Source organism: Leptodactylus fuscus, chromosome 1 (assembly GCF_031893055.1).
Source record: "Leptodactylus fuscus isolate aLepFus1 chromosome 1, aLepFus1.hap2, whole genome shotgun sequence".
Lineage (NCBI taxonomy): Eukaryota > Metazoa > Chordata > Amphibia > Anura > Leptodactylidae > Leptodactylus > Leptodactylus fuscus.
The window spans coordinates 192,105,412-192,118,339 of NC_134265.1; the positions used below are offsets into that span (position 1 = coordinate 192,105,412).

Sequence of the window (12,928 nt, forward strand, 5' to 3'; positions counted from 1 at the left end):
AAGGCACATATTGTACTGCATTCAATGTACAGTGATGTAATATAGTACTGTATACAAAAAACATGGCATAATGTGATGCAGTGACTTGAAGTACCTTATCATATCTCACCTGAACTGCGTATAGTAATTCCAACTAGCAAAAAATTGAATCCTGAAAGCTTCATTGAGGCTAAGGCCCCATATAGCAGGCCTCAGCAAAAAAGCACTACGGGAAAAACCACGGCGGCGACACATCACGTTTTTTTCCTGCAGTGCTTTTCACAGAAAAGTCTGAAAAGGTTTCTGCTTCAATTACACCTATAGGGAAACTGCCGGCGTTTCCGTAGCTATAATCGACTTGCTTCAATTTCCAAAACAGCAACAATTTTGGAAATTGCAACGTGTCCGCTTCACATATTTTTCTGAAATATGTGGATGGGATTTGCTAGAATTCCATCCACTTTGCAGACACTGTAAAATGTTGCGGTTTTTTGCGCGGTGTTCCTAAATGTGAATGGAGAAGATTTAATACAATGTATGATCAAAATATTTGCAAATTTCCTCAACATTATATATAGATTATATCTCCAACCGATTATAGAATGGTGTTCCAAGGTCAACCTCCATTTTTCTTTGCTAATACATTACTGTCGCAGCTCTTACTGTTCTAGCTTGAAAAGTGGATTATTTAACATTGTCATATATAATGTGTGAGACTGTTTATGACACGCTGTTAAAAACAATGGGTCAATCTGGAGGAAGAAGACTAAGAGGGATTACTGTTCCAGGCAGCAAAAGAATATGTCACACAACTGGCTTCCATCCATTGTTCTTGGCTCAGACGATTCTGCTGGTTCTAGTCTTAGCAATGTGTCATAAGCAGCCACTCTTAATAAAAATGACTGACTGCTTAAAGCACTGAAATGACAAAACTCTTTCAAATAAAAAATGTAATCATATTTACGAAGCATTTATTTATCTAAAGTCTTACCTCTTGGACACAATTTTCACAACATTCCACTATTTTACCCATTGTACATATGTGAATATAATAGATGCTGTTTAACATTGCTTCATTGTAATCATTATATTAGTCTATTCTGAGCTACAGCCATATCTGCAAAGTTACAATTCTTCAATACTATTATGTAAGTTATTAGAATACACTTGAATATTCTAGCTATTTGGGCAATGAATGCTTTCACTTCTATGCTCTCGTGCAAATACTGATATAATATTTATGTTATTATTTTTTCCCAAGATGGCGCCGCGTGAGTGGCAGCCTGTTACAGAATCTCCAAGCTGAGAGCGACCTTTATCTTTCCTTTTTCACTCTTTTTGTCTCTATCTTCAAGAATCCTCTATTCAAGTACCCTTGCACTATGAATAGCTAACTATTTGGAATGGAAAAAAACTGTTGACTATTTCTCTAAGGTATCCTTTTGTGTCTATTGTTATGCATGGAAGATGCCTGCAGTCGGCTGAACAGGTGGCTGCTGGTGCGCTTGTGTAATAGTCCAATATTTGACTCCTGCAGTCATGTGTTGGGACTCGTAGTGTAAACTATGAGCAGCCACAGAATCAGGGAATCTTTGGCATCTTCTGCACAGGGGAGTGGGTTAAATAAATCTTTTCTTGTCATTTTAACACATATACATTAGTTTTTTGTTTTTAATTTTTAAGTGTTATTAATAGGAGTTTATGTAGTACATATTAATAGATCTAGTTCCTTTCATTTATAAGGTCTCTACGACAAAGTCAGGAAGATTCTTGGAATTGAAAGATGATGGATTCCATTCTGCTTTATTAAAGGAATTAATGGCATTGGTGAGTGCACAGGCTAAACCTGGGGATTACAATAAGAGCCCATTCATATTTCTAACTTTGTATTAATGGATACATGGTATTCACAAATAACAAGGCTAGTAAGAATACTTCTACTTCAGGTCCTGGAACTTTTAGGCTAAGGGCCTGACATTTTTTATACGTGTAAAAAATGTGCCAAAAAACGCGTAAAAAAAGTGTCACTTTTTTGTCGTGTTTTTTTACACATGTAAAAAATGTCATTGAAGTTAATGGGAGTCTTATTTTTATACGTGTATTCTTTACACATGTATCATGCCAAAATGAGCGCACGTTTACTCCCTGTGAATGGACCCTAAATCTTACAATAAATTTGGCACCACATATTCTGCCCTTTTTTCTAGCTTATGATTCCTGTATTTCGCTCCTGAAGCCTGTTGTATCCATTTGGTTCAATTTCATAATGTGACATGTTCACACTCTAAGACCTGGTTCACATCTGTATTGGGTATTCCATTCAGGGAATCCGCTTGGGGACCCCTCTCGAACAGAATATCGAACGCATTAAAAAGTGGAAGCACATGGACCCCATAGACTATAATGGGGTCTGTGTGTTTTCCGCATGGTGTCCACACGAATCATGCGGAGAGAAAAGTACTTCATGAACTACTTTTCTTTCCGCATGATGAATGGGAGGCTTTTTTGCAGAAAACTATGTGTGAAATAGCCCTTATTGTTTTGTTGATGGAGATATGTCAGGGCTCTTTATTTGCAGGGCAAGTTGTAGCTTTTATTGGTACAAATGACTCTTTTATTATGTTTTATTGCTATTTTTAAAGGAAAGCAAGGTGTTCAAAATAAACTAATTTGCAAATTGCGGTATATATATTTTTTTATGGCTTCCCCCGTAAAGGATAATTAACCCTATTTTTGGATAGTACCAACAGGTACACACATGGGGATACCTTACATGTTTGTTTACGTTATCTGTCAGCTCTGTGCCACCCTCTGTTCACACGCTGCGGTGCAAGAGGTGAGTTCAGTTTGATTTGTTGCTTAGTGTTTTTCGTTGCACTGTGTGAACACTGCTCTATCTCAGTAATTAAATTTTCACCACACCCGTCTCCTGCACTTTGATTCCCTCTGCCCCTGGGAAGAATATGCAAATCTGTCTTCCATGATGTAATTAGGAAGTCAGCTGCTGCCTCAGTATTGTAAAGCAATAGAGGGCGCTCACTGGAATGTGCAAGCCTGTCTTCCCTGATGTAGTTAGGAAGACAGAATTCCAGTGAAATAACCCAATAAAGGTTTGCTCCCTTTTGCATCATGCTCGACCTTCCAAGAGGCCTTTGTTTTGCAATGACGCTGGGATTATTACCAGGTATAGTCTCTCAATCGAGGACGGCCGTTTCGATGTACTTGCGTCTCATCAGCTCGATCTAGAGAGGACTATAACCTGGTAGAGGTGAGAGGCTTAGACAGGGTTAAGGGGATATTGTCACTCCTTGGGGAGAGACCACCATATAGGTGTGTGGAGACTTATTAAGCCTTTAGCACTCCACTTCGCAAAGGACCATGGGAAGAATATGCAAATCTGTCTTCCATGATGTAATTAGGAAGTCAGCTGCTGCCTCAGTATTGCAAACCAATAGAGGGCGATCACTGGAATGTGCAAGCCTGTCTTCCCTGATGTAGTTAGGAAGACAGAATTCCAGTGAAATAACCCAATAAAGGTTGCTCCCTTTTGCATCCCTCTGCCCCTCTAATGGTTAACTCTAGTCTTGCCTTTGTAATTGACAGCCTGTCTTCCAATCTGGTCTGAGGCTGGTCCTGGATTTTCTATATACAGGAGATCCGCCCACACGGGCTTGCTGGCTATTGAGACTCTGTCCTGTGACTTTATCCCTGCTAAGCTCCTCTTCTGCTACTATTGTATTGCTGACCTCAGACCTCTGGCTTACTCTTGTGACTATTCTTTTGGATTTTGATTCTGTACTGCACTGCTCAACTGTTACTGGACCCTTGGCTAGCTGACCTCCCTTTGTTGTTGTTTGTCTTGTCTTTGTTCTGTGTTGTCACTTATATAGGAAGGGCATGTCGACCAGTTGCCACCTCTTGCTTAGGGTAGGATCGGCAAGCAGGAAGGGACAGCGGGGGGGTTCAGCTTAGGGCTGAGCGTTAACTATATGCTCCATTCAACTTAACAGTATGGTGCAGAGTGGGATGGGGTTCAAAAAAGGTTAATGGGTGGCAAAAACAACAAAAAATAAGAAAGTGGTATATCTTTGGTGCAAATTGTGTCTGTGCGTCCTAAATGAGCCACTTCCATGCCGATTTTCTGGTGTCAATCTTCCCATTGAATTGAATGATTCACTACATGTTCAGTGGATACTGACTTAATATTAATGTATGAGTTTAATGTATAAAAAGTATGCAGAAAGGTTCTAATCTGTCCTATGCTCTCTGGTGACAGAGTTCTGTAATTTGACTTAAAGGGATTCTACCATTAAACACCTTTTTTCTGTGGATAAGATGTCAGATTAGCCTTTAGAAGGCTATTCGTTTCTTACCTTTAGATGTGATCTCCGCCGCGCCGTTCCTTAGAAATTAGTTCTCTCGCAGCGATGGGGGCAGGCCCCAGCGCTGAAAATGCGATGAGGGTGTCCTCACTGCTGCTCTACGCCTGCGCAGTTGGCTCTGCCAGTGAGACACTAGTAGAGTCGACTGTGCATGCGCACAATTGTGGCCCCGGAACTATGGCCACCGGCCGGCTCGCACAGTTGGCTCTACTAGTGTACTGGTGATTGTCCAGTTCCTGGTATTCTCGTCGATTAGGTGATTGTCCAGGCACAGTGGTGTCCAGATCATAGTAGCTCTAGCAGGTTACTACAGTCAGTCCCATTCAAGTGAAAGGAACCAGAGTTACTGTATGTGCAGTACCTGGTACAGAAGTGATACAGTGTACAGAGCTCTGCCTGACAATGAAAAGGTGACAGCATTTTTGTGATTGTCACAGCTCCTAGAGTTGTCAGGCTCCCACCACTCTGATATTGATGACCTATCATATCCTTTAATGCCTATAGAAAGCTACAACGACCATAAAAATATATTAAGAAATTAATCAGCACTAAATTTTGGACCAATTTTTGAAAAAAAATAATGTTTACTTTAAAGAGTCTATTCCTTTTAATTCTCTATATTACTAAAATGATCTAATCTACTTGTATTTTTTGTTTCACTAATAATATAATCTGCACAGTACATCATCAGGGTTTATGCTTGGGACTCATTTACTCACATTGTAGGCATCTGGTCACTTCAGAAGAATGCAGCTATATAGATGAATCATTGAAGGTCTCTCTGTATGCATTACAGGCTTTGGACCATGCTTTATTGCTATATGTTTTTTGGTTAGATATTATAATAGGTGTGCGGGGTATTAATACCCAATTAGGATATGTCTGATTTTGCAGGCTAAGCAATAAGGCAGTGACTAGCAGAACATACAGTATTTTACAGTGCATAAGCTCAAGATCTCTGTAGACGTACTACACTATGCCAATATGTCCGGGATCCTACAAATATTCTTAAAGGTAAGTACTTTGTACATATACAATAAATAACTAGACCTTCTATGGGCTATAGAAGCAGAACCATCCAGTCGTGTACATCTCTGATGGATTACACAAAGGGGTTGAGTGACAAAGGTTGGAGAAAGGCTTTACAAGCACAGGCGATATTTCTTGGGTTTGGTGTTGGATCATAAGCTGCAATATAATCAAAGTTAATGGTAATTTACATTGTATAGGGAAAAATAGTGTAGTACCGTGTTATTGGTCATTTACATTGTAATTCTTCTCTTAACGTAACCAATATTTTTGTGTGCTGATAAAAAACATCTTCATAAAGAGAAGTGTAAAAAATATACACATGAAAAATACCTATAAAAAAAAACTGAAAAAAAGCTCACTAGCAACATGACTACAAAATATATATGAGGGTCCATAGGCAGGGTCATGGTTATGTTGGTCATCGCAGGCACACCAACATTCATAAAGGAGGGTAAGGGGCAAATGGTGTAAGGCATGCTGACCACCTGGCCCACAAAAGATAAAACAATTGGGGATAACTACTGGATCCTCCTTGTCTTGGTGGCATTACCTATCTACTATAGGTTTACACCTGAACTAATGGTGACAACACATTTAGCTGTACCAATATACAGACTATGAGGTCATATTAATTTCTACATGACAAACCTTATTAGGTATGTAAATGATCTGAACTCAGTAATACATCTGTCTTCAGTAATTTTATAAGCCCCTCCTAGTGGTGGCCGAGGGTAACCAGAATTGTATCAGGTCTATACTGGGAATATGGAGCTCTGTATCCGACAAATGTACACATTAGTCATTATTACTGTATGCAATAAACCACATGAATGGACAGAATAGATGACAACCAGTAGTATGAACAAGCCATTCCCACAGGAAATTACAATATCTAATGTGATTGCAACTTGTCACTTGTCACCATCACCTTTATAGGATTTCATGTGGATAGCCTTCAGTTAATGAAAAATAGTAATTCTATTGTATAAAGTGAAATCCTGTCATGTAGCTTAGTCCTAATAGGTTTAAACGGTAGGTTGGGGGCAAGCAAATGTGCCTATGTGGATACCAGACAGAGGAAGACTAAGGTTACAATATAATTTATATCTATCAATTTAAAAAGGATCTTCGAGCCCTTACCAGACCTTTCTTATGACTTAAGTACTTTGCTTTGATCTTTTTCATACAAATGTATGCAGATAAATTTTCAGCCAAGTACAGTGCTCTGTTATCTGTAGCAGTCCATATAGAATAAATGAAACGGCAGCACACATGCTCAATTGTCTGCTCCATTTAGATGGGGGAAGTAGGACCCCATTCTCATGATGGTCAGACCCCCCACCCATCAGACAGTTGTCTCATGCTTGCATCCTTACTTAAATTTGTGCATATTTTTGCAATCCATGCAATGAAACCTCCCCAGAAGACCACCTTTCTGAGAAGACCATCCCTCTCTCAAGAAGACCACTTTTTAACCCAGTTTTGAGTGGTCAGTTCAAAGCAGTTTCACTGTATATACAGTATACTATTATGAGTATTCAGTTCATGAAATATATTACATCTAGTGTATTGGCCACACATTATTTTCCTATTGTAAGTCTCGCACCCATATAGAACTGCTGTATGTATTATTTATACTAATGAGTGAACTCTCTCTGAGGATTTATGGGATTTCTATTACACAGTAATAGGTCACATTTTGTACCCTTAATCCTAAAACATTGCTTAATAAATGGGATATGTACAGAAAAAACCTTGGAACAAAAAATATTCCAGTACTGGATGACTTTCTCCATTTCACGTTGATTTGTTCTTGCCAGTCTACACTATTTCCTAATATCTGCATACAGATTACATACAAAACAGCCAGTTATATTGGGACAGATTTACTAATGTCTTTGTGTCTAGATCTTGATGGAAAATAAAGCAAAATTTGGAAGTTTTAGACATTCATCAAACAAAAGCTCACCAAGCAATAAGACACCAATGGGTGCCTAAGGGTGCACCAAATTTATGATACAGCCAGCTGCGTGATTTGGTGCAATTTACACTTTCTGTCTCTCTATCTATATATCTCTAATATCTATCATTCTGTCTGTCTAGCTTGCTATCCTATCTATCTATAATGCATATCTGTGTGTCTGTAATGTAGACTCATCTAACTCTCTGTAATACATTTCCATCTATTTATCATCCTTCTATCTATAATGCATATCTATGTATGTATCTATAATATATATCTATCCAACTATTTGTAATACATTTCTATCTATTTATCATCTAACTATCTATCTATAATAGATATTTATCCAACTCTCTGTAATCTATCTATCTATCTCCTATCTATCTATCTATCAATCTATCTATCTATCTATCTATCTATCTATCTATCTATCTATCTATCTATCATCTATCTATCCATCAATAATACATATCCATCTATGTCTAGCAATCTCTCTCTAGTTATTATGGTTTTCTTCCTCGGGTCCCTTTATGATGTTGAACACTTCAGTGGTGCATGTTCCATTCTTCTCGCCCTCTATTAATTTCACTAGGACTGCCAACTGGAATCTAATGGCCCACCTGCTCCACATGAAGAAAAGATAGAGTGACAAATGCCAATTCTATTGGTTTTCTGTTGTCACAATGGGTATCTCTCCACCCCCATAGGTACATAAAAATGACATGTATCTATGTACATTGTGTCTTGATGTCACTGGAGTCATTCTGCATTCTCGAGGCATTTCCCACAGCAGTCTTGTCTACTACAAACATACAATCTATATTCCAGCAACATGTTGTAGGCGTCTAAACAAAAAGCACACATCATTTATTTATTAACCCCTACCTGCCTGCAAATCAGGCATGCTTAGAAGAGTATATATGTTCTTTTAAAGTCTTTTAAAAGTTATTGGAGATTTTTAATTTGTAAAAGAAATACCAATTTATATTATTAATGAAAATATGGTAAATTAACCCCTTTAGATACTGAATATAACCACTCACTAGTCTATGAAAGATTTGTTAAACACACACACATATATGTCTTTATACAAATTGCGTTCATACTAATATAGTAACAATGTCTGAAAATACAATCTTTTGCGCAGGAAGCATGGAAATAAGCCGAGATTATTTTTTTTTCATTAATACTTAATTACGTTTAATAATATTTAAAGTGCTTATCTCTATTAGCCTTCTAATTCATTCTCCCGTATTACTCTTCAAATTGAAATGATGAATAAAATCATAACCATTAACAATTAACAATAATCCATCTAATGTAAAAGCTTCGGCACTAATAAAAGCGATAAGGGATTATCTAAAAGACACTGCATTTGGTAAAATGGCAGAGCAACAGAGCAGAAATCCTATTAAAACATATTTGCAAAAGCAGTGCATCAGTGGACACCAAGGGGATTTTGTGAGGACAATTGAAAGCACTTAGCCCGTAGTAATCCTAAATAAACAAGGGTCTTATGGCTTCTATCAGTGGGTGTCAGTTAAGAAGAAATAATGAGGCTTCATAATTACCTGCTTGGATGATGGAGATCCATATTATACAGCCTTCAGGAATGCATTGACAAAGCCATCCAGTATGGGAGTCAGGTAGAAAGGTGCACCCTGCCTGTCAGAGAACCACAGGCTGGTTAGGCATCCAGGTCTGTTTGGGTACCGGGCACAGGGGATGCTGCAGGAGAACCAGTTCTTAGAAGGGGTGTGTGCACAGAACAGGCATTCAGCTCCTCTGCATCCTCCTCACATCTGCAGACTGGGGAAGGAGGGGGGCTAAGGTTAAAGGCTGCACACACAGGACCCCTGGGCATCCCCTGCCTCTGTCACAGAGCATCCCATCAGGGATCAATAGGATGTGAGATGGAGAGATACTGCTCTCTGCACGGTGCCTTGGAGGAGGTAGGGGAGATGGGGGATGTGGAATGAGCATGCGTACGGATTTAGCTGCACCCTTTATTATCTGCCTGATACGAGGTGCAGGTGCTGCACTGCAGGGGGGCTGTTACCCTGTGTACAGGCAAGTTTACTAACCCAGCAAGCACAAGGCAAGTGTGAGGAAATCTCCTTATGGGAGACATTAACTCCTTCCCCTCCTACTGGGAAGAGGGCTCTGCAAGTTTTACAGTATGTGTGTATGTCTATAGACGGCAGGGAAGGTGGAATACAGCACTAGGCAGAAATAGACAATTTCTAATGGCATGGATATGAATGGAGGGATGTGAACTGGAAAGGGAATGTGGCAGCAGGGAGACACAGATGAGATCAATGGATTGGAAATAGTAGGGGATGTACAAGAGCATGTGAGCTAGGGAAATAGTAATTCATCGGTATGGTTACATGATTGGCATGAGAATGCCAGTGACAGGGCAGGATACAGTATATGGGCAGCAAAGTGAGATGACAGCAGTCCTAGTGGATATATATAGCATATCATGGGTAAGAACAGTCCTAGTGGATATATACAGCATATCATGGGTAAGAACAGTCCTAGTGGATATATACAGCATGTCATGGGTAAGAACAGTCCTAGTGGATATATACAGCATGTCATGGGTAAGAACAGTCCTAGTGGATATATACAGCATGTCATGGCTAAGAACCATAGTGTATATGAACAGCATGTCATGCCTGAGAACAATCCAAGTGGACATATACAGCATGTCATGGGTAAGAACAGTCCTAGTGGATATATACAGCATATCATGGATAAGAACAGTCCTAGTGGATATATACAGCATGTCATGGGTAAGAACAGTCCTAGTGGATATATATACAATATCATGCCTGAGAACAGTCCTAGTGGATATATACAGCATGTCATGCCTGAGAACAATCCAAGTGGACATATACAGCATGTCATGGGTAAGAACAGTCCTAGTGGATATATACAGCATGTCATGGGTAAGAACAGTCCTAGTGGATATATACAGCATGTCATGGCTAAGAACCATAGTGTATATGAACAGCATGTCATGCCTGAGAACAATCCAAGTGGACATATACAGCATGTCATGGGTAAGAACAGTCCTAGTGGATATATACAGCATATCATGGATAAGAACAGTCCTAGTGGATATATACAGCATGTCATGGGTAAGAACAGTCCTAGTGGATATATATACAATATCATGCCTGAGAACAGTCCTAGTGGATATATACAGCATGTCATGCCTGAGAACAATCCAAGTGGACATATACAGCATGTCATGGGTAAGAACAGTCCTAGTGGATATATACAGCATATCATGGATAAGAACAGTCCTAGTGGATATATACAGCATGTCATGGGTAAGAACAGTCCTAGTGGATATATATACAATATCATGCCTGAGAACAGTCCTAGTGGATATATACAGCATGTCATGGCTGAGAACAGTCCTGCTGCATATATACAGTTAAGGTTAAGAACCGTCCTAGTGGATATATACAGCATATCATGGGTAAGAACAGTCCTAGTGGATATATACAATATATCATGGGTAAGAACAGTCCTAGTGGATATATACAGCATATCATGGGTAAGAACAGTCCTAGTGGATATATACAGCATATCATGGATAAGAACAGTCCTAGTGGATACATACAGCATATCATGGGTAATAACAGTGATATACACAGCATATCATGCCTGAGAACAGTCCTAGTGAACATATACAGTATGTCATAGCTAAGAACAGTCCTAGTGGATAGATACAGCATATCATGGGTAAGAACCATAGAGGATATGAACAGCATATCATGCCTAAGAACAATCCAAGTGGACATATACAGCATGTCATGGTTAAGAACAGTCCTAGTGGATATATACAGCATATCATGGTTAAGAACAGTCCTAGTGGATAGATACAGCATATCATGGGTAAGAACAGACCTAGTGGGTATATACAGCATGTCATGCCTGAGAACAGTCCTACTGGATATATACAGCATGTGAATGAGGACCCCACTCACTTGCACTGGATGCAGAATTCTCATCAAATCCCCAACATGATAACATAGCTTTAGGGTGAGCTTTAAAAAGCAGTCCCCTTTTTTTTTTTTTTTTTTTTTTTTTTTTAATTTTGTGCATTTTTGAGGCCTTTGTTGACTCATCCGATTAATTTCCATGTGCATTTCGAGCACTTTTCTGCCAAATATACGGTAGAAAGCTTCTTTTTTTCATCTAGTTGAAGATAACTACATTGCCTTTGTCAGATAGCTGACTCCGATAAAAATCAATGGGTGAATTTTTTGAATCTGCTTTTTGAGGCAGAAAAGCCTGAATAACAGCTTCAAAAGAAGCAGTGTGAACATAGCTTAATGGTTTGTCCTGGGTGGGGGGCCTTCAATAAAGATATCTACTGCTAGTGTCAAAGTGGTTATGCTACAATATATATGTATCCTATATACATAGGATAGAGGATAAATTGCTGATTAGTGGGGATGCTGAGAGCATAGCCAACGTACAGAATTTTGCTGTCTCCATCTTTTCCCGCAGCTACATTCCTGGGGGGGTAAAGTACTCCCGGTAGTCAGAATCGGTGGGGCTTTCAACAGTCGACCTCCACCTATGGACAGAGGATAAATATGTTTTGTGGCATTAACCTGTTTAAGTTAAATAGTACCTGTATAAATCTATATGTATTGTGCTCCCTCTAGTGGTGACTTCAGGCAGAAATCATTTCATCATTTTTTTAAATTATGTAACTATTCTCCCAAAATATATATAATTGTTTCTTTCTATGTGAAAAATTATGAAATTCTTCTATTTAGTTGAGTTGTTTGTTCTGATAGTGACTCCCTGGGAGTTACATGTTTGGTTATGCCTTTGGTTGCCCCAAAACCAAATAGTACTGCCCAATTAAACAGACACCACAGAAATTAAACAGACACCACCATCTTCCCTTCCACACCTTAGAAATAATTAGATGCAGATTGAACATTGTCAACCCCTTGTAGCTCTCCACCATACTTTCCTCCTTCCTCCCTGAGTGCCAATTCCACTTTCCAGGAAAAGTGAATGGGCTGAGCTGCTATGTCAACTATAGCCACTATACAATGTATGGCGCTATCCTTAGTATGTACTGAAGAGGCTGCAGCACTCAGCTGAACACTACATCCTATTCAAACAACTGATCAGTTGGGGGCCTTGGGGTCAAACCATTGTTGGACTTTAATTGATGAAAAACCCCTGCACTGAGTGTAGTATTGGTCCGCCTTTCTCCTCATCCCAGCAGTCAACCTAAAACAATTTTGAAGTCCACTACCCCCCCCCCTCAATAGTGATAAGTTATCTGCAACCTTCGAATTCTGGCAGGATGTGGAGCAGTCGCGGAGGTACGAGTGACCACTGGCACCAGGTCGGACTGGCCCGCCGGTGTACCGGGGAATCCCCCAGTGGGCCCCAACTCCCGGTGTGCATTTATTCAGATACATTGGTCAGGGGCCCTGACCAATGCATCTGCATACCTCCCGCGCCCACACATCACTCACTAACCGGGAATCCAGTACAGGATTCCTTGTTAGTGAGTGATAGCTGC

General features: G+C 39.6%; 1 protein-coding gene across 1 annotated transcript in view; it reads right to left on the reverse strand.

Annotated features, from left to right (window-relative positions):
* NCAN (neurocan) overlaps positions 1 to 9,306 on the reverse strand; it is a 195,828-nt gene extending 186,522 nt beyond the window's left edge. Inside the window, exon 1 of the mRNA XM_075280411.1 lies at positions 8,928 to 9,306. Coding sequence (XP_075136512.1) covers positions 8,928 to 8,950 — 23 coding nt within the window. The 5' untranslated portion in view covers positions 8,951 to 9,306. The remainder of the gene's footprint in view (positions 1 to 8,927) is intronic.
* Positions 9,307 to 12,928: the final 3,622 nt, after the last annotated feature.